Here is a 22,548-nt window from a genome sequence, read left to right as displayed (position 1 = left end):
TCCTTCTGTGACACAAAATACATAAAAATTTACCTCAGCTCCCATCAATGAAAGTCAAACTCTAAAATTTAGTCCCTTCATCAATGTACAGATGGAAACTAAAAGCCTATAGGGAACCTAGTCAGAAGAAAGATATTTGAAACACTCCCAGCAATTGTTGACTTCCTAGAGACACGGTGCCAGTTTGATTTACCTGTGTCCAAAAATAGCCTTAGTAAAATTTGTCACCCTGAAAAACAAACAGTCCCCACAAATTGCAGCTTTCCCAAAAATAAGGGMTTTATAAACCTTGGGTCACACAATCAGCACTATCTACCAGTTAACCACGACTGCAGTAAATGCTCCTGAACACAACATAAGTTCAAGAACATGAACTTGCTCCTTCCTCTGAACTACCAAGGAAGGAAGGTGGCTGCACTGGGTTAGTCTTCACTACAGTTCAAAACAAAGAGTCTGTCCATCCAAGTCCCTGAGACATCCTGTAAAGATTAACAGACTTTGTCAAAATGAAAATTACCATAGCTGAAAGGCTTTTCRTGTGACATAAGTAAAGAGATACGAATAACTGCATCTTTTTATTTTGTATCTAAGTACTATTTGTTCTTGTAGAGTATTTGATGTTTCAGATTTGTCACAGAAAATTACGTRTAAATTGTTCTGCTTGGGTCTGAATCACCGTGAACTGACTCTATTCAGAAAACCCCCAAAAAGCAAAGGGAAAATCCGCACACGTAGGTCTCTAAGAAACATCTGAGCAGAATAAACAAAGGGCATTAGAACACAATCAACAGGAAGAGCTCTCTGTAACACAATGCACAGGCTGCAGAGCTCTCWGCTCCAGCGGAAGGAAGCTCTAGTCAACAGTGCACAAAATAAGCAAGACCATGATGCAGCCCAGAAAGATGTCTTTGTGTTATTCTAAAAGTTCAATTTCTTTTCAACTTACTAAAGTAGGAAAAGAGGGAGGAAAATAAAAATCTCACTAAGGCTTCACTTTCAAACTTTTGTTTAGTATATTACAGAACTTCACTGTCTTCACTTTTGCTAGAAGCATCCCATTAGGGATACCTGATCTTTATATGAAAAAAGTTATCAGCTTTCCACAGTTAAACAGAATTGCCTGAGTGTGGTTATTTGAAAATTACATTTATTAACTTATTAATTCTAACTTTGTTACAAATTTCCCAGTTCTTTTCTAGCTACTTCATAATCTTCTCTCTTCAAAATCATTATGCTAAAGCAATTATGTTTTCCAGTGTACCTGCTGACAATTACTTCATCCAATAAAAACCATCGGTGATATTTAGGCCAGAGAGAGTCAAGTAGTAACTTAATCTTAAAAAACAGCAGTTCTACCTAAATTGCTAGTGGTCCACATAGGAGACAGGGAATGAAAATAACTGTCTTAAAAACATGAAAACTGGATAGCCCAGAGATACAAAAAGCAAAAGACAAAAAGTTTCCCCCCACTAGAATTTTGTCCTATTGGAATGGTCATTAAAACAAAGCTGACTGCAGTGCTCAGGGAAACTTTTTGAAGGAGAAGCTGTTAATTTTGAGGCAGAATCACAGACAAAGCCTACAAAACTTGAAAAACATCAAAAGTGGTTAGAAAATTGAAAGTGGAAGGTGTAGAAAGGAATAGACACACTAGAGCAGTGTTTGTGTAAGRCACACACTTTATTAACAAAGCAGTATTTGCACACGTACCAGTCCTGGCTGTTAATGGCATCTCCATATCCTGGTGTGTCAACTACAGTTAAACGCAGCTTCACCCCTCGCTCCTCTATCTCTACTGTAGAAGCTTCGATTTGAACTGTTCTCTCTATTTTCTCTAAAATAAAGGAACATTTGCATTGTTATTTGCCTATCAGCTGCTGAAGAGACCCCCACAGGAGAGAGCAATAGAGGAGGAACTGCAAGCTGAAGTGTGTTGTAACCTATACGACATAAAATATTTTATCAAAACAAATTTTGCCTACTAGCTTGTGTAACACCACGTTTTTGTTAGTAAACAAGAAGCAATGAACTAAAACGTGGGGTTACTTATGAAAATATGCAAAAATTTAAAATTATAATACTCAAAAGCACAATAGATTCTTTGTCAAAAGGTTATTTACACCTCTAACCAGGATATAAGGCACTACAGATAAAAAGAATAGAGAAAATGGGGGTTAGAGAAAAAAAACATTTAGGTATATTGATATCCAAAAGGTTTGGGGGTTGTTTTTCTAAGAAACAAAAGCTGAGTCTTTGAAAGGAAATATAAATAAAAACAGCTCAACAAAACATAATTCAGAAAATTTAAATACAGCATGAAGTAGTGTAATGGGTGAAGAATGAAGCAATATTAACTGAAAGAACATGAAATTTTATAGGGTGGAGTGTGCTGGAGGAACTGCAAAACCACATTTACCTGCAGCTCCAGGAATATAACGTTCTGGATAAAGATCAGTCAGGAACAGACTGTTAATTAAAGTGGATTTTCCTAAGCCAGACTCACCTACAAACAAAATATTTCAGGTTATTAAGCATATACACTTTTTACTCCAAGCTTTTTWAAGCACCTCGTCTTTCTCCAAGCCCACATTATGGAGGAAAAATAATTTGTTCATCAGGATCCACCCTAGCTTTTGATATAAAAACATCAAAGGTTCAGCTACACACTGTGAAAACACCGGAAAAACAAGCCTCCAGTGTTTTTATAAATGTTAAATGAAAATTGTAAGTTTACTGTAATAGATGTCACAATAAAAGCTGAAAGGTCAYAYAGCACTTGGACTATAGATCTAGAGATAGTTCAGYTACTTGAGGGAAAATACAGCTTTTTTCATTTAAATTCACAAAATCAGGAGCTGYAACTCTCCTGCTGAAAATTTCTGASAGCTTTAACGTTTCCCTAAGCTAGAAATTGAATCTGGAACACTGYTGGGAAGAAGAATGAGTAAAGCAATCCCAAACTAACAGTCAATTTGTGCAYCCTTACAGTTTAGCCCACATATGTTCTATGAAACTGAAAATCATAAAGCAAGTTATTTAAAATTCACCTGAGAAGTTTCATAATACTATAACTTCAAATGATACAAATTTTATCCTACATCTAAGTAATAAATGTGTAAATTTAACAACTAAATCTGAGTTTCAAAAAATCACTTGTTTCCTAACCAAATGAATCACAGGAGGCAGCATTTAGAATAATTTGCCATATTATTTTAGATGCTATTAGCCTGATCTTAGAGATGAAAAAGTTATCTGTATTTTTCACCATGAACTACATGAAACAAGAACTCTACAAATATCACCAATTACCTATTTATCTCACAATCACTGATGAATACTGTCACCAAGTAATCCCAAATGGTACTACAGAGCACAGAGAACAAGGAGGAAGTGTCATGCATCTCTTCTCATTTTCATTTTTCCCTAACTGCTACAAATGGGTGACGGAACAGTGGATTCCTTTTGCACATGTACWCCATTAAACTGATTTAATGTAAATGTAATTCAACATGTCACTTGGAAGAGCTTTGTGCCTTAAGAACTCTCCATCAAAGACACTCAGAGGTGCTCATTGACAGAAAGGCAAATTACAGGTTTATCTCTGACACCAGAGTGAGTCAGTACAGAACAGCAGAAAACACAACAGCAGCATCACCATTTCAACGTGAGATACTCACCATGTGTATTCATACCTTCAGTGGGGAAATAAGAGTCAAAGAAAGATTAAATAAATTTCCCTATCATCTGACGATGAATCAGGAATATAAAAATGTCCTGTTGGCTCCAAGTCATCATCTTTAATCATTATAAATACTCTGTCCTACTAAACATGACAAAATAATAACAGATTTCATTAGAAAGTATAAAAAGGTTCAAAGCTTTTCTTTCTGTGTAACAGTCAATTGCTAAGTGGGCAGATGCATACATCTATGTGAAAAAAATTTTATTGTTGTATAACAGTCAAAAATACTTCAAGAAATCACTTACCAACCACCATCAGTGTGAATTCAAAGCCCTTCTTCACAGATTTCCTGTGAACCTGGTTGGGCAGATTAGCAAATCCCACATAGCCTGCCGAGTCGGAAAACTGACAAGAAAACAAAGGGAATATAAATGAGGTCCCTTCCCCCCTAAAATTTGAAAAAGAGTTTACTTGATTCTAAACAATAAAGTGCAGGGGTATATAAAGCACAAGGAAGAACAAAGAATGAAACAACTTTTACTGCAATAGCAAGGCAGACCTTGAAACAGGCTCATTTACCAAGCAGACTGATGTAAATAGAAATCAGGTAAGTACCTTGGGCTACAYAAACAAAAGTCTCCCCTTGGACAAAATAAAAATAAAAATAAAAATCTGCAAGCTTGCGAGAAAACACTGTTATTGATTTTAAGATGTAAATATATCTAAAAATAAAAAAAAAATCTGTTGAAATTTGGTGTCTGCTGCTATCTTCTATAAAAATGAATACACTTACATGTAAAAAACAAGAACATTGGACTAATGTAGGGATTACCAAGATACATCTCTGTGTGATTGCATCTTTGGCTTGTTAAGTTGTTCACCTATCTTCAYAATCTTTAACTTCTAACACAAAAGCAGGAAGAAGAAACATGCCTGAAAAACTTATCAAAGAGATTTGGGCTATAAACAGGGCAGCCTGCTCCACCATCTGTTATCCATTGACTGAAAACCTACAGGAGCCTAAACAAGAACTGCGGCCGCTTTATTTAGGAACCTATGGGCCAGCTGGAGCCAGATGTTTTCTTCACAGATGAGTTTATGATGAGAACAGGATTTTTTACAACGCCATACACTCCCAGTGGTGCAGAGGAAATCACTTTAAAAGGTTAATTATTTATTTGCTAACAATCCTTTTAAAGCCCATCCACATGGGCAAAAACATTAAGACATTAAGGTTTGTCATATGAAATTTCCTTAGGTGAAGGCATCATTTAACTTTGCAAGCAAAGGCTGAATGTCTGGYGAACACCAGAAAGTCTATCACTAGAATCAAGCTCTATTTCTGCTAAGCAGTTCCTTTCAAGAAACACATCATAAGATACCATTTATTCACAATTTTAGCACTCCAGTAAAACCAAGAGTGTTTTCAGAAGTTGAACAGATTGTAAACAAAATCATGGCTTTGCAGCCATCTCTTTACCTTTACTTTTTCACCTGACTGAGACATGTTTCGTTACTTCAAGTTCCAGACACTGGAAAAAAAAAGCCATAGTGCATGTTAGCTGACTTGAAGATTACATTAATTCTGAACTGATCAACTGTATGTAATAATCACATTTTATWCTAGTAGAATGAAATGTCACATACTTAAAGATTGCCAGAACAAACAAGCCATAATCAAAATGTCTGTTCTGAAATAAATTACACAAGAGTATCAAAACCAATACTTAAAAATTTCGAAACAGAAATATTTCTTTTACAAGCAAGATACTAAAATTTAGTATCATAACAAACTTTTATCCATCCTGTCTTTAGGATGGTTCACAGATTGGTAAATGAAATGCAAATGTTGACCAAACAATACATTTAAGAATTATTACCACATCCAAAAATTCTCATGAGAACAGGACACCTACATGATTCCCAGGTAARGGTCAGAACATAGCATTATTTTCAGTGACTTCAAAGCGCTATTGCTGAATACGACACYGCACGGAATGAAAATTCTACCCGATGTGAAGGACTATCAAAAAAGATTTGTTCTTTAGTCTCGGACATCCAGAACAGCTGGACTTTGGCAAGCCCTTATCTCTTTATTCAAGGATGTTAGTTGTGCTACAGCTTAGTTATCAGGGCAATAGCAAGGCTCTTTCATTTCGAGCAGCCCCAGAGCAGGGACAGGAAACGCAGAAGTGGCAGGAGCACTTCACAGCTTGGTTTGTTGACAATGCAGCTCTTGGCCTGGGACAGCAGGGAAGTGACCTATGCAGGCACCTGTGTGTTCAGACTTTCCTGTTGGGTAGCAGGAATCRTTTTAGCAGGATACAGTCCAGTTTCTGACACTGGCAGTTTGACAGTCAAATCCTGGCAGAGACCTACTAAGCTCTGGACTGAAGGAAAAATCAGAGTTAGCATAATTGCCATTTGGAGTTTTAAAGAAAACAGGTCTTCAGCTCCCATGGTATTTCATTTGCCCAGAAGCAAGCACTTAGAATCCTGCACACACAGGTGCAGATACCAGCTGCCCTGTAAGCAAGGAAAGTTGTTTTTTTCCTCCTCCAATTACTTTTCTTCCATACCCAACTTGTTTGCTTACTAATAAAAGCACAATGCATCCATCGCCTGGAAATAAGGGAATTCCTGATTCTAATCATCTTCTGAGAGCCTCTAATTGTGTATTCCTCAAAACATTCTGGAAAACATCCCTTAAGAATGGTTTTGAAACAGAGAGCTTTTTTTTTTTGACCAATATGCAAAGACTCATTCCAACCTCCAGCCAAACATTGTGACAGATCCTTAAAGACAGTCACAATCTCACTGATAGAAGTAACTCATTCRTCTGTCCACATCTTGTTTCTAAATTTGGAAACCTCTGTTGTCACGTTGTCTATAAAATTAGTAACAYAGGTTCAAGAGTTTAGAAAAGCTCATAGTTCCTGAGTGCTAATGTAGATCGTCCTGACCCATTTCTCACAGAAATGCCACATGAGAAGCCACCTAGGCCAGCTGTCCATAGATAAAAGAGAGATGGGGCAATAATTCAGGTTTCAATAAGTATGGCAAATTCTCTAACTACTTCTACTTTAAACTGACAGTATATTCACATCCATTGTGGCATTATTCAAGTTACTTGATTAAAAAGCAGAAGAGTCAAAAGTGCTGTCAACTGATTAGGACACATTCAAAATTAGTCTGTCATCTCATAAAAGAACAATTCTACACAAAATCATCTGTTCCACAAATACAACTTACAAAAGTTGTGTTTCCTACAAGGCAAACCACATTCACCTTGTGTCTTACTGTGACTAAAAAGTTGCTGTGGCCAAAGCAGCAGCACAGCTGTTCTGATCACATCGTGACTGCAGCTCACACTTCCAGCACACTTCCAGCCAGTCATTTGCCAGTGTGTTAGAATAGAAATATGCTAGCTRAAAGTTACCTCAAAACAACAAAAAAACCCACAGAAACACCTGCTGTTCCAGCACACTTGAGATGCTGAAGTTCATTTGGAGCTCAATTGCTCAGCTGTGGTATTTTGCAATTCCTAATACTGCCCTCATGAGGCTTCCTCGAAAATCATTCCACCAAACAACTTCCCCGGATGACCATGTGCTGTCTTCCCGAAGCTCTAGCATACAGTACAAATCAAAACCTCAGAATTAACAAAATGCAATATATTAAATCTTACGGCACCAAACAACTGCAGGGCTCTCAGCACTGCTCACAGGGRAGAGTTGGCACTGAACCAGTGACCACAGAAACCCACAGCTCTGTCTGCACACAGCTGACTCAAATATCCAAACCACGTGAAAGTGAATCTCTGTCAACACTCTGGGTAGCCCCACACCTGGAAACTGTAACACCTAATTTCTTCTCAATTGCCCAGAACAAAATGTATTTTTTAAAAAATGTAATTAAGGCAAACCAGAGCAAGAGCTGTATCTGTTTAAAGCACATACTTTCAATCAGTATGAGATAAGCAAAGCAGCACACACAAAACAGTTCAAGGAGAAAGGAATAGATAAGACACATTTGCAACAACTTGCAAAAAGCAGYGAAACTTTATTTGTAAATAATGCTGGGGCCCATTTAGCAGGCCTAGCAGAAAAAAAGAGACACTGTGCTACAGCATAGGAACGTCCAAATGTGGTTTTGAGCAGTGGATAACACAACAAAATTTCATCTCGGATCCCAACAAATTCCTATCCTGGACAACATGATGTCTGGCAATGTAAAGGAGCAAAGTGCCACCGAGTTCAGCTGCAGCTGGAACGTGCCATCCCACCGTCCTCTGCTAAGAACAGTATTCCGGTGAGAGAGAAAGAGAGGGGAAGGAAAATGGGTCATTTCCTTTGTTCCTGTCAGGATGCAAGAAGTAAACTGTTAGGAACAGCAGACTGGGAGCTTCTTAATAGGAACCAGCACAAAGAAAGCACTACCAAACATGTACAAAGAGCATTTCCATATAAGGATATCAAACAACATTTTTAAATAATCACTTTAGAGTGACCTTACAACCATCTCGACAAACAGAACAGCCCTGCTGATTTCTCAAATGAGGCTTCTTTCTTTCCATCARAGGCTACAAAACTCTGATACTATTTTTGAAGTATTTAATAATCACAGAAAGCAGTAAAGACTTCAGCAGGTTTCTCAGTGCTGGACATGGTTTGAACAACATCAGCATTCTGAAGTCACTTGAAGTGACTTAAAGCAGACAAAAACACCAAGAATATGTCAGTAAAACACCAGTATGTGTGATTTCTCACTAAAAGAACTACAAAACCCCAGGAAGAAATGTCAAATACTGAGTCACATCAATAATTTMAAAATTACACGATTCTATGAATCAYTGAGTTGTAACAGGTGTGTCCAGCAGAGCCTGTTCTGTGTGCCATGCTTTTTTCCTGGCACATATTCACCTCCACTGCAGGAAACCCCCWCCTCTGACTCCCTCTAGATCAACAATTCCAGATAATTTCATTATTCCTCATTAGAAAGRTATTATTAGAAGGAATTCTCTTTTACACATTAACAATTCTGCTTTACTCTTATGCAGGAAAATGACTAYCACTTCCACCAAGTATGGAATTTACAGAAAATGCAACAACCCAGCTGTGACCTTTGCAGACAGACCACACTGTGTGAGCCACTGCTCTGGCTTGGAACTAATGTTCAGTGCTCATAGGTTCTACAGACTTCCTGCTGRTAYTGTATTTGAACCAAGGAAACTATACAGCAATTACTGCTGGGAATACATCAAAATTTGGAACATGCCTGTGACTTAAAAGCACACAAATGCACAGCAAAAGAAGCAAGGACTAAGCAAGAGTTCAACCACCTGTATGAGCACTGTTCTTAGAATGTCAAGAAAAGGCAATACACGAACCTAAAGCTCTAATCCTAAATATTTTATTTAAAGTTCCATTTCAACGCTAACATATGACTCTAAGCAATTTCCTTTCGTACTGTTTTGTCAATGAACACAACCACTTATAACACACAAAGGAGGCGGTGATATTGTTCTCAATTATGAGCAGTTCTAGGAATGACGTTCCTACACAAGGAGCTTTTGACAGTATTTCTGCAGAGTTAATGTGTCACAAATATACTTTTAAACAGACCCGTAACTGTGAAAAGCAGGGACTTTTTAATAAAACCTGAAACATATTAGCCACGATCACTCATCAGAAAATAGCCAGCTCTGCTTCACACCCACAGAGCTTAAGTATAATTGAGTACATACTGGCAAAGCACAATAATCCGATAAGTTTATATTTATATCACTTCCATGTCATGCTTAAGTCTCACGATACCATGAAGTCTCTGGCCTACACGTGAACAATAATTAAAGACGAAAAAAACGCAAAAAAGTAACGCACTGGCTGTGTCTGTCGCCAAACCAGGTACAGGTCGCCCTGAGCATCCCCCCGCCGCATCCCCCRCCCCCGGCAGCTGCAATTTTAAAAGCATCCGAGGAATGCCAGTGGAGACAGCACTTCCTGCTCCATCCCTCCTCGCATCTCCGGCTACTCCAGCACCGCGGCCTTGTCCACGTTTCAATTCAATCCTSGCCTCGCTTTATAAACAAATCAAGGTGTGCGCGAAACGATCCCACCGCGGAATCGCGGAGCTCCTGCCCCGGYGCGCTCCTCCCGTCCCCACACACCGCTTGCACAAAGCTGGCCGCGGGTGGCGGCGAGAGGCCGGTCCGAGCCGTGCCCTGTCCGGGCGAGCCCCCGGAGCGCTGTGGGGGCGGAGGCGCTGCCGCCGCGGAACCGAACCRCGGCCCCGTCCCGGGCGCTCACCTGAGGCTGCGGCCGCTCCCGCCGCCAGGCCGCGATCCTCGCTCCGCCCCGCAGCCCTCCCGCATCCCACACGCCACCGCGGCACAGCGCCCGCCTACCCCGCGCCACTCTATGGTCCGGGGCCCTGCCGCAGACAGCAGCGAGAGGCGGCTCCGGGAGCAGCGAGAGGAGGGACAGAGCGTCTCCCGCCCGTCCCGCCGGGCGCGGCCATGGCGGMGCGGGGGCCAAGGCTGCGGCCGGACCAAGTCCCGAAGTGCCACATCTACACGGAGTGGTTTGGTTTCTGTTTTCTACCCAAACATCGTTGAGCTTTGAGATTGCTCCACCGACAGYAGGTTTTAGCGATGCTTCTCAGTGGAAAGCCTGGCTGGTGTGACAACCTGGGGGAAATCGAGATAAACTTTGTGCTCTTTGACTGTAATGCGGTGTGTAACACAAACCTGAAGCAAATTCCTCTCCCGAACATTGTGCAAAAAATCCAGTGTACTTGTTTTACTTACACTACTCTCTTTCCTCAGGCGTTCCCTTTGGTTCTGTGAGAGGTTTGAGCGGTATCATCGCTGGAGGGAGAGTGCGGTTCTCGCCTGAAAGTTCTCTGAGATACCCGGGACTCCGGCAGACATAAACCTGCAGTGAAAATATTTACAGTCACATTACAGAAACAGATTACTTCCTCATGGGGAAACAGTGTTACATAGCCCGAACTCTAAATGCAACACTGTCAAAACTMAAACACTATTAGCAGAAGTACCGGGAAGGCTTTTTCCAACCTTCCAGCTGAAGGAAGAAAGCTCGGTTAAGTTCCTAGCAATCCATCCACACATTTTGCAGAGGGCAGTTTGTATGTGTGACCTAGCAGCAAATCTTTKGACTTAAAATCCTGAGTACCAAGCAACACATTTCTGTTTTGTCTGTATTCCCATCCATTAAGCAAACGGGGTTGCAGCTCACAACAGGAAAACGTGGAAGTGAAACAAATGCTGCTGAAGGCAGACTGGCATTATTTGCAATTCAATTGTACTCAAATTATCAACTGAGCATTGATGTGATCTGAGTAAGAACAAGATAAAAGGCAATGAAAGCGCAAGCAAATTCCATTTCCCAGAACTAAGTGTAATGTTATAACACAAAGTTCTGATACACTCTTCCTTCCTGGAGGAGTTAAAGATGGCATTTCAGTCTTCATTAGAAATTAAGGTYTTATTTTTAATTTTTCCATGGATTTGCATATAGGTGTTTTGTACTATCACCAAAAAACAGCTGTGGCAGCTTTTCTTTCACTAAATTAGAACACTGTTGTGGACACAAGATTTTGCACACAAGCACTGCTATTACAAATAACTGTTCAACATTTGAAGAAATTATAAGAAATTAGTGCAGACAGTGCCAAACCACAGACTTCCATCAACACAGAGTCAGGTGGAAGTTAGTGCTTTCCTATGACTGTCACTCCTTTCTTTGGCAGGATTTAGTGCAAGGGGTGAAACAGCCTCCAGAAATTTCCAATCCTTCACTATTGAGACATACCAATAATTTTCCCAAGTCTTGGCTGAGTCAGATCACGGACCAATTTTCACACAAAGTGTTCAGGGAAGCCACAATCCTCCCCAAAAAAGTCCCATTAGGCCAGCAAGTGATGTAAGGAAGGGCACTTGGGGTAAGAGCAGAGGTCAGTTCCAGCCCGTGCCCTGGCTCTGCCGTGCCCTGGAGCAGATGCTGAGGAAAAGATAAAAGCACTGTGCCTGTGTATCCTCTCAGCTTCCAGCAATCTGGARCTCGGCACTTCCTGAGCCAGAAGTTTTATCTTGATAGTTCTGTCTTCCATGAATTTTTCTTCTTGCTTTTTGAACCCATCCCAAGTTCTGGCATTAAAGAGCATCCTGTGACAATGAGTGTTACGGTGCATTACTCACTTGAGGAAAATGTACTTTTGTTCATTTTGAAACCTGTTAAGAGACTCGTTATGAAACTGAAGTTCACAGGAACGCCAGGCTGCAGAACTGGAAYTGTTTGGGGTGCGTGACTGAGAAATGCTGCACTACAGACACCTTCAGCAAATGCAGGCCCCAAACACACRCTAAATGTTTGTTATTTCTCACACCAGGATTAGCAGAGATGCAAACAGAAGAAACGGTTGTATGGAAGAACACTGGTTAAACAGTCTAGAAATGTTCATGCTGTGAATGGCAATCTGACTGTKAATCACTCATTTCCAGAATCATTATTTTTGAAAGATTTTTGTTTCGTTTTTCCCTTGGAAGTTCCTATGCCTTTTRTAAAAGTTCCTGATACATTTAGGTTTACATTATCAAAAGCAYGAAAGTCCTTCCTTGAATTGAAATYTTAACTTTGTGTAGAGTCACATCCTATTAAATTGGAAATACCTCATCCATTCAGCAAAAAMGTGTRTCCTTTTTTCTAGTCCTTACCAGAGAACATGGTGACACTAATTATAATAAAATAAATATAACAAAATAACTGAAAACTAACTAGAGTTTGAATAGATAAACCAACTTCACATTCCTTGGCATKACTTCCTTTAAGGTGCCACTTAAAACTGTCCTTCTTTTCAGTTGTGAGATCTCTTTTAACTTGATTTTCTTCCAGTTGTCTTTTCCTCATATAAATGAATGTTTGGATTTGAGCCWAAAATTCTGTGTGATTGCAGTAATGGCTGCACTGTAAAAGCAATTCATGGAGATATTGACTCACTACTGTAAGACACTGAGAATCTTGAACTCTTCCAGTCCTCCCTGGAGATAAAATTGCCTGAGGCCTGATTAAACAACTCAATAATATACATAAATTCTTTTCATTTGCATAAGATTTCATTTTGTGTTTRATTCAAAATATTTCTGTATGCTTTGCCAAGTTACAGTACATGGCTCCAAGCCTTTTAGAAATACACGCCACACACTCTGGGTGACATCCTCTTTTAAAAGATTACCAGAAAAAACAGCACTTTGAGTGAAGATAGTGTGAGTATCAGATATAGTAATTTAGATATTTCCTGGGATCATTTTTAGGATTTGGGTGTGCTGAAAGACAGAAATTTAAGGGTGAAGGTCCTGTTGTCTGAAACTATTTGGTAAAATGCTGATTTGACCAAAATGCCTTTCGTGGTAGGGCTTTCTAACAGAGAGAACCATTCTAACATCTCAAATTTCCTCTTGTTTTTGCAGACATGCTGCATCAGGGATYAGAGATGTCAGGTCCACAGAAAGCTGGTCTCACTGCTGAGCCCTTTTCAGGTCTGCAGCTGAGAGCTGGAGCTTGGGCAGGGTGCGAACAGGAAACCACTATCTGTGCATGTACCAGGATTTATCAACACGAGCTACTTTACAAGTAGAAATCCGTAAGAAAATCTGCAGTGGGTAAGTATTTTCCCTTGCTGTAAAAAACACCCAAGCCTCATTTTCAGTGACACACTACAGGAAATGAGGATTATGTTTGATTTATAGTAGTCTCAGAGGAAGTGTTTCTTTTCCATTTACAATCACGTACAAGCCCTCCTTTTCAAGATGCTACTTATGGCAATGTAGAAGCAATAAGAAAAGCCTRCAAATATTCTCCAGTATAAGAGACATTTTGCATCTTTTCACCAGTAACAGCCATCCTTTTTTACTGGAAACAAGTCTCCCATTTAAGAAGGAAGTCATGATTGACCAAACAGATGTGTGACATTCCCAAAAGCAGAGTTTGTCTGAGACACGTAGRGGCTGCACTGCCGAGAAGAGGTGTCCCAAATCTCTCACATCTTCTCAGCAGTGCACATTTCTTGGGACAYGAGATAAATGTAGTATATTTCCCATCACTAAMTGCRAATAGTTTTSAGTAACGTCATAGTCATGTCTTTAYTAATTACTTTCAACATCTGCAATGTATATTTAAAACAATGGTATTTGTCCTTGCTGATGCAGCTTGTTATAAACYGACACCTGATGTGATTTCCCAAGAATTACATGGGAAAAAGATCTTCCAGGATCCTGGTACGCCACAATCTGTRGAAGGAGGTTAACCCTGGAAGAGGACAAAATTAAACTACAGTTCTTGAAGGAAACATGATGTAGAATGGACCATTAGGCAYGAAACAATGTGTATTTCCTATAGCTTCCTCCCCTCCCTGCCTATGCAAGCTTTAATATGTTATGTTCTCAAGATTGTCCATAGCATTAAATAGAAGTACTTGAAGTGACATGACCTAAGCATAWATTAATTGTGATCTTTTGATGAGTGGGATGATCAAACTGTTCATATACTCATCTACATGGTGTTTTAAACTTTAGGAAAGAGTCTTCATTCCCTATTTTAACTGCCCTGGAACACCATTAACACGGGGTTATGGCCGTCCAGTGACACCACGGCATTCTCTGGAAAGCTAAATTCAGAAAACGAGATGCTGAAGAGTTGGATTCACAGCAGCTCACCAGTGCAGCACAGCTGGTGCTGACTGTGGTGGCTGGAAATGGAGAGACATGAAGATCAATTCCAATACTTGGAAGTTTTAAGTGCTGCTCAAGAAGTTTGTGTAAAGAAATTTAAGCAGGGAGATGTGAAACTTAGTTCTTGTGGTGATTTACCATGAAYGTTTTCCTCATTAAATGAGGAAGGTGCTTGTAACACTCTCAGTGTTCCCAGCCCGGCTGCCTCCAGGCAGAGAGTGTGTGTCAAGAGCAGAGACTGATACAGGGCTATGGCCCCTGTGTCTGGAAATGGATATACAGCAGCAAATATATGAAGGCTGGAAACACATTTAGAACTTCTTTCAGTGTTTTTCCAGCTACACATATCTTTCCTTCCTTTCTTTTACCTGAGTCGAGTCACATCATCTCTGAGGGGGAACAGGGCATCAATTTCTCAATCCTGAAGGACAGCAGCAACACTTGTACTAAAAAAAGAGTTGGATTCTRCATCATTAGCAGCAGTCATTGAGTACTAATTGCTCTTGCAAAATTCTGGTCTGGCTTTCTCTTTGCTGCAAAGATGATCCAAGAGAAGAAGTGACAGTCTCATGTTAACCACTTCAGCTTGTTTCCAAAACAAATGATCTTGAAATAAATCCTGTGGTGAAATGGTGCACTTTCATGTTGTAATAACCTGCTGATTTAACAAGAACTCACTTCCTATGTACAGTCTCCTGATGTGTCACACTGGCCTGAAGACACCATGGCACTGCTGACACAYAAGAACCTCCTGGGGCCCTATCCTAGTCTGGAATCCCTTCTGTTGKGAAAATAATTGCATTTTAAAGGGTAATTCAGAAAGAAGTAATCTTCAGGCTTTCTTAATAAAGAACAGCCCCTCTGTATTTGTAAATCTCCCTGCCTTTGTTTCAGCACTAATTAGAATACAAAATATGGCACAAAATCTATCTCTAATAGGATTCCTAATTCTTCACCTTTGCTTATGTCTGATCCAAAAGTTATGGTAAGCTGTCTCGAGATCTGTGGGCTTTTAATTAATCTTTTGACTCATACTCCATCTTATTCACACAAACAATATGAGGTTTGTGCATAAGATTGATTCCAAATGTCATTTTCCCCTCTGTCTTCCAGATGCTTAATGTTTGAGGGATTAGAAAGAGCAGACGCACTTAGGTAAGGGATTCTCCACAAATTAAAAGTGTGCAAGTGTGCTTTGTGCACTACATTTCAGTCCCCAAAGGCAAATCTATCCAAATACTGCTGGTGGGAGGTTTTGGAGCTGAGCAAAGCTCTGGCAAGGCTGGAGGGTGGGCACAGCATTTCTGTGCCATGGGACAGGGTTCATATAGCAGAACAAGCACTGCTGCTGAGAGCCCAGACCCCCCATTAGCAGCTCTCTCAGTAACTCTGCGCCTGGTGTTTGTCCTGATTGTCAGGAAAGGAGCAAAAACACAATCACCTCTAATCCCAAAGCCCCTCTTGCTATAGCATGGCTCCTGTGCAATTGTTCTCACTTTGAATACCRYTTCCGCCCATTTTCAMGGACTGTAAAGCCCCCCTATGTATCCCCCTAGAATAATTTAATTAATGCATAGATGAAGCAGAAATAGATGTAATTACAGGAATGGTCATTTGTTAAACAGCCACTTTGCTGCAAGAGCACTGTGCTTTTGAGTTTAAAGGAATCCAGACTTTCCCAGCAAGGGTGTCACTTACAAGGAGGGATTTTCTTTACTTAACACCCCAAATAAAACACCATGCTGATTTGTATTTCCTTTTAATGAAGTAGAGCCTATTAATTTCTGRGAGTTTAATTTCCAATGTTTTGACATTAACACTTTCAGAAACTACAATGTGCTGAAGCTGATGGGGTCCTCAGGCCCCCCAGCACTGTTTCAATAAGTCAGGTCAGCAAACTTGTGAGCACCTTGCACCGGTGGTCTCATTAAAGAGACAGACTTTTAGGAKCAGGGAATAGAGTAATTAAAAATGKAGGTTGTTGCCAGTAACCAGGATAAAAGCTAATATCTTGGGTAATGAAAAGAAACAGACAAAAGTGAAATACCAGGAATGGCAATGCCTCTAAGCAGAAAGGTTGAGTTGCCCTGTGATTATTAAGCATGTATTTCCCCAGAGAAATAATTGCCTTGGATTAAGTGATTTGTAGGAATCAGTTGCTGGGTTACAGGTAGCAAGGGAAGGTGGGGTGAGGGYTGCAGAGGTAAAACAAGCCATGGGCTGGTTTTCCTTCTGAGCCCAAAGACCCAGGCAGCTGCACCAGCCCTGTGARTGCCTCCCAGCCAGCACCAGAGCACACACAGGCTGTGTATCGGAGGAAACTCAGAGTTCCGTGCTCCTGGGCAAGTGGCAAGGGTGGGGCTTTCCTGTGCATATGGGCTAAGATAACTGGCATTTCTCACCCCTTTCTTAATTGTTCTTCGGTGCTGTTTTCTATACAATCATTATTATCATCATAAATACAGATGTTAGTCGGTTTSAGCCTGTGTTCTGGGTTTCTTCCTGTTCACCTCTGAGATATCTCTGTCTCTGTGGATGGTTCTTTTGCACATTCTCCTCTCCCTGACACCAGGGACTCTTCTGAGTGATTGTAAGCAGCCTCAGTTTGACAGACTGCAYAGCCCCAGTCACACATTCCTCCTGGACTTACACACTGGAATTTGCAGTTTTGAATAATTGAAGTAAACTGTATGTATTTTATATACAGCTGGAAGAGGAGATAAATCTTCTGAGTTGCATTTACCAGGCAGTCTTTGTTAGGAAGACATTTTCCATGCTTGAGAGATATTTACAGCTCCTCAGGCAGAGATAGTCAATGGAAGGCTGCAGTCATCMTGTGTCAGCATGTCCAACTCCATGACCGTCCACAAGTTCCTGATGTTCTTGTATTTGTTTTGTTTGGGTGTCTTGTGGCTAAAGCTCATTTTCTGGTCGTCAAAAAAAAGGAAGTGAAAGGCCATATCCAGTGAATGTGACCTTGTTGTCATCCTCCTGTTGCTACACTGGGGTCTTCTGCTGAAGTCACCTGTCAGGATGTGACTGCTCCTTGTTACCTCAGCAGTCACGTCCTCAGCTATTGATCCACGTGATTCTTTTAACCTTTGCTTATCCTTTCTTCTGCTGCTTCTGCTTCACATGTGGACTTTCCCATTCATGCTGCATTCATGTCGGTCTGAAGATATGGATCACAAACCTCTGCCTGCCACAATTCATGCTGTGCATTTCTGTATAACAGAGAAAACAGCTTATACAGGAGCAGGAAATGTGTTCTTTTTAACTCCATGATCTCCTCTACACTGAAAGAACACTTTGGGCTAATTGAAACTAAATCTAGCCAAACCAATTCAAAAGTCMGTGTGAAGATAACTTTCAATTTAGTCTAAAACATTTAACTTATTGGCAAAGCCACCATGGCACAGCTCCTTGAGAGAGCTGGTGAGGTTTCTTCTCTTTCTCCAGCCTCTGGAACTGCAGCACTCACACCATGAACACTCCCTGCATCTGCCAGCGTGGGGGCTGAGAGCTGCTGCTGGCTGCAGGGGCTGAACCAAGGCTACTTTGCAAGAACAATCCGGTGTATGAAGACACTGTAGCAATTACAGTGTCTGCCTGGCCTGATGATAAAACCTCTTGTAAATACTGTTTTGACATGGGCATTTTACTCATTAACATACCATTAAGTTTCAAACTGTACTCAAACAATTAAAACAGTAAAGTCAAGTTTGGAATCTTGGTGAAAACATATTTAAATGGTATTCCTTGCTCTTGGCTCCAGAATCAGATCAGAGTTTCACACCTGGTGTAAGATAAGAGCAGTTATTCTCCCTGGACCAAACTAAGAATCTCTGTACTGGTACTGACAGGTGACATGCAGATCCCATATTCAAGGCTCTTCCATTTTCAGTGTGGTTCCTAAGCGTTTGACGGTGTTTTCTAACTTTTGCCTGACACAGTGAGAGCTGTACAGGTCAGTCAGTGTTTAGTCTTTCCGAAAATGGTCAGTTGGACTCCCATGACCAAAACTTCCACACTGCTGGGTGCCTGTATGGGCAAGACCTCTCCGAAGGTCTGGCTGTGGACGTTATCAGTAAATAGGAAATWCACAGATAACGGCACTAAAAGGAATTTGAGCAGCCGAAATCCGAGACGAGATGCCTCCCGCCCCCGCTTAACTGGGAACGGACAGCGTCYCTGCGAGCTCTTCCCGGAGCAGGGGCCCGGGGAGAGCAGAGCGAGGTTTCCCGGCTCCGGCGGGACCCCTGGAGCAGGAGGGAGGGCCGGACACCCGGCCCCGGTCGGCGGCGGGCGGTGCTGCTGCCCGGCAGGGCCGGGCGAGGCGGGACGGGGGCGGAGGCGCTCCGCGGCTCCTTTATAACAGTGCCCGCGGCGGCGGCGCTCAGAGCCGGCTCGGCAACCGCCCGAGGCAGCGGAACTGACTGGCTGTGCCGTCCTCCCTGCGGAGCCCGTGGGACAGCGGTGGCAGCAGCATGACTTCGGCGGCGGTGGAAGTTTTGGGGCTGGGACTGGGTATCCTGGGCTGGGTAGGGGTGATCCTGGCCTGCGGGTTGCCCATGTGGCAGGTGTCGGCCTTCATCGAGGCGAAYATCGTGGTGGCGCAGACCATCTGGGAAGGGCTGTGGATGAGTTGCGTGGTGCAGAGCACAGGGCAAATGCAGTGCAAGGTGTACGACTCCATTCTGGCGCTACCGGCCGAGAGGCAGGCGGGCCGGGCGCTCACCGTCATCGTGTCCCTGCTGGGGCTGGTGGCTCTGATGGTGACCGTGGTGGGCGCGCAGTGCACCAACTGCATCCGGCCCAGCAAGATGAAGACCCGCATCGTGATCGCCGGCGGGGCCATCTACATCCTCTGCGGGGTCCTGGTTCTCATCCCGCTCTGCTGGTTCGCCAACATCGTCATCAGCGACTTCTACGACCCCCACGTGCCGACGTCCAAGAAGCGGGAGATGGGGGCCGCGCTCTACATCGGCTGGGCGGCCACGGCCCTGCTGCTCTTCGGGGGCTGCCTCATCTGCTGCTGCTCCTGCTCCCAGCACGACGACACCTCCTTCCCCGTCAAGTACTCGGCGCCGCGGCGACCCACGTCCAACGGCGAGTACGACAAGAAGAACTACGTTTGAGCGGGCTGGCCGGTTCCGCGGCCCCGCGGGAGCACGGACAGACGGCTGCGGGCCGTGAGCATCTGCRGGGAGCTCCAGCGCTCCCCTGCCTGGAGGCGTTTCTTAACGGGGACCCCCGTGAAGCGGCGGCCCTAGGCAGGGCAGCGCCCCGCTGTCCTCCAGCCCAGCTCCCCGGCGGGTCCGGCCGCTCCGCTGCGGGCAGCGCCGCTCTCGGCGCCGCCGGSTCCCGGTACTGACCGAGCGCGCTGCCGGGCGAGCAGAGCCCTCCACGGCCGCGCACATCAGCCGAAACAGCGTCTCCTGGGCCGGGGGAACCGAGGAGCCCGAGCCAGGCACGGCGGCGCTTACCGGGACGGCCCGTCCGGGCTTCACCGCCGCCGCCTGCCCCCCCGGGTGCTGCCGCAGGCCCCGGCGCTTCCCCGGCATTACCGTGAGACTTGTGAGTACTTTMCCGCCCGCTATCGCTGCCAGTGCCTCTCGGGGCACCGCCTGCCCGGTGGGCGCCGGGTGTGCGCTCTCGCCGAGGAGCAGCTTCCCACCTTCGTCACCTCTCCCGAAAGGCTTCAGGCTGGCAGTTCCCGCTCGGACTGATAAGGGGGGKTTTGATCATTTGGGCAACTAAAGTAGGGATCCTGTCCAAAGCATGACGCTAACCTTGGTCCTTAATCTCGCAAACAGTAACTGGAGAAAGTTATTTGACTCTCTTCGGTTGTTTCAGTCCCTCAGTGAAGTGTATTGGTCTCTGTATTTTGAAACCTTGAAAGATTTCAGGTAGTTGCTGTCCTTCAGTGGAGTCCAAATCAGATAACACTAGGTTGTCCCTTGAGGTTCTTCATCCCTTCTCCCTCTTCAGCTTATGCTCTGTTTTTACTTGAATATGAACTCATTGCCAGAATTATTCAAGGACTAGATTAAGAAATCTAGGAGGTCACTGTATGTCCTGACTCCAGCGGGGCCTCTGCTCCTCTCATCTGCACTACAGGAGACTGGAAACATAAAAATTGCCCCAGATAACTGATGGCTGGGGGAGGATGAGGCCTTTGTAGCCTTCTTGCCAAGCTCTGCTTGCTGCCAATTTTGAAATGTGTGTTCAGTTGGATGTGCACTTGGTTGGCTCCCCATGGTTTTGTTAACACGTGCTTTCCTTCRTTTACCAAATCAAGCAAAAAATTGCTAGAAGAATCTTACCAAAAATATCTTAAAAGACTTTATGAGAGGTGATTAGATGTGAAGCCATGACTTTCACAGCTCTTAGCTCCTCCACAGTGCCCTGGTAACAACACTCTTCAGACTGGAAGGAAGATGCTTTGGGCAACATAACTAATTTTCTGAGCTCAACACCTCCTGAACTTTGCCACAGTCAGAAATATCAGCTTACACTTTTGCATTTTACACTGCAAAGACAAACTTTGTTGAGGGAGGGGCTTAAGGGGATGGTGTGATACTCCTCCAATCTMATTACTTGTAAATCCACACGGGATTAAGCTACTGACTGTGGCAGCATCTGCATTGCCATAAGGAGATTTCTGCCAAGAGTTAGCRAGGAAATGTGCTGTTTATACTCCTCAGAGAACAACGCTCCAACCTCATAGATCTCTCACTATTGTGTAGCAATACAGTGCACACCTGACCTGAGCATTAACTCTTACAGCTTTCTGATAACACCAAACTTATGGACTAACCATAACTGTGGGTCTGACAGATTTACATTGACTGTGTTCTTGCCTTAAAACCCTGGAGGTATCAACAAATCRCAAACTGGAATATGAGACTAAAGCCTTGCCCCTGCAAATTTTGATGTTGTGTATTGAGCACATGATTTACCCTTTTGAAGATAACTACTTTTATTTTTTAAACACATAAACAGCAGGGTCTGAGCTCATCAGAGAATACAAAAGCAGAGCAATATGTCAACAACTACTTTTGCTCTATAAAAGAGGTGCAGTTATACTGTTTCTATTTAAATAAAAGCTGTAATATTGTTTTTATGATGTGATATGTAGTTTTGGTACAAGTATGAAATATTTCATCATTGCAACTTTTTAAAAAACAGTGTAACCTTCTAAAATGTAAATGTATTTGAATGCGTATATTTTGCAAGAAATTTACCAAAGTTGACTTGTTATATGGTTATATGGTTTGGTGCCTTTGTTCCATGACTATTTTATTTTAAATTGTAACATCCAAGTGTATTTGTCACCCAGCCTATAGACCTAGCAAAGGGGTGCACAGATATTAGCCCAAATCCTGCACCTCACTGTCTTTTGTCTCACATTAAAGAGCTAAACCCCTCTGCCAGACATGTCTGTATGTCTCTGAACAGTAGAGCCTTCAAAAGTGCTGCAGAATTTGGGGTCTGACCAAAAGATGAAATCTTTCTAGACAGTGCATCAGTGGCATTTCAAATCAAAACTGGTGTCTTTGGGAGAGAGAGGGAAACCCACACCTTAGAAGGGAATGTTTTATAACAAGCCACACTTCTTGTGTCACRGCAGGGCTGGATCCTCTTATAACCAAAATCTGAAACAATTACACAAAAAGACCTCTTGGAAGAAGCCAGTGCTAACTGTGCATGTGCTACTAAACACAGCATCATCTTACCAAAATCATAACTTGTGGCTGAAGTCAATAGGGCAGTGCCCAACAATACTTGCAAGAAGTGGGGCCCATTTTTAAAGGTATTTTTATATTTAATCTCATCCTTCAGTATCCTTAGTTGTTGCTGTGCTTTAAAAAATAACCCGAGAGAATGCTGTTACTGATGTCACTGGYTTTGAGGTAAAAGTCTAAGTTGGTTTTTGCTATAATTTGTTTTCTAAGAGCAAAGATCTAATTCTGGACTTAAAAACTTGGAAGTGCTGAGGATCAGGCCTGAACTCCATCCCAATGAAAAGATAAATCTATAGCACTTGTTTACTATTTTTATTTTGTATTTATGATTTCGCATAAAAATAAAAACATGTAAACCAATCCCTKAA

The 22,548-nt window shown here is 42.6% G+C and overlaps 2 protein-coding genes across 4 annotated transcripts in view; one reads left to right on the top strand and one right to left on the bottom strand.

Moving 5' to 3' along the window:
• Positions 1-10,055, bottom strand: part of LOC130575273 (septin-2) — a 35,807-nt gene extending 25,752 nt beyond the window's left edge. For 2 of the 3 annotated variants that reach the window (XM_057369039.1, XM_057369038.1), the window contains exons 1-5: positions 9,991-10,055; positions 5,163-5,214; positions 3,988-4,087; positions 2,417-2,503; positions 1,711-1,834 (exon numbers count right to left, since the gene is read on the bottom strand). In XM_057369039.1, coding sequence (XP_057225022.1) covers positions 1,711-1,834; positions 2,417-2,503; positions 3,988-4,087; positions 5,163-5,189 — 338 coding nt within the window. In that variant the 5' untranslated portion in view covers positions 5,190-5,214; positions 9,991-10,055. Of the gene's footprint in view, positions 1-1,710; positions 1,835-2,416; positions 2,504-3,987; positions 4,088-5,162; positions 5,215-9,851; positions 9,876-9,990 lie in introns of those variants that run through there. The other variant, XM_057369040.1, reaches the window with a different exon arrangement.
• An 8,788-nt stretch (positions 10,056-18,843) lies between these two features.
• CLDN5 (claudin 5) lies at positions 18,844-22,548 on the top strand. Its single transcript, XM_057369037.1, has one exon. The coding sequence runs from the start codon at positions 18,920-18,922 to the stop codon at positions 19,568-19,570; it is 651 nt and encodes a 216-aa protein (XP_057225020.1). The 5' UTR covers positions 18,844-18,919; the 3' UTR covers positions 19,571-22,548.

The sequence above is a fragment of the Malurus melanocephalus genome, unplaced genomic scaffold, assembly GCF_030028575.1.
Source record: "Malurus melanocephalus ecotype Western Australia unplaced genomic scaffold, MMel_1.1 scaffold_102, whole genome shotgun sequence".
Classification (NCBI taxonomy): domain Eukaryota; kingdom Metazoa; phylum Chordata; class Aves; order Passeriformes; family Maluridae; genus Malurus; species Malurus melanocephalus.
Note: the sequence above shows the minus strand (reverse complement) of the source record. Positions and strands in the feature narration are given on the sequence as shown.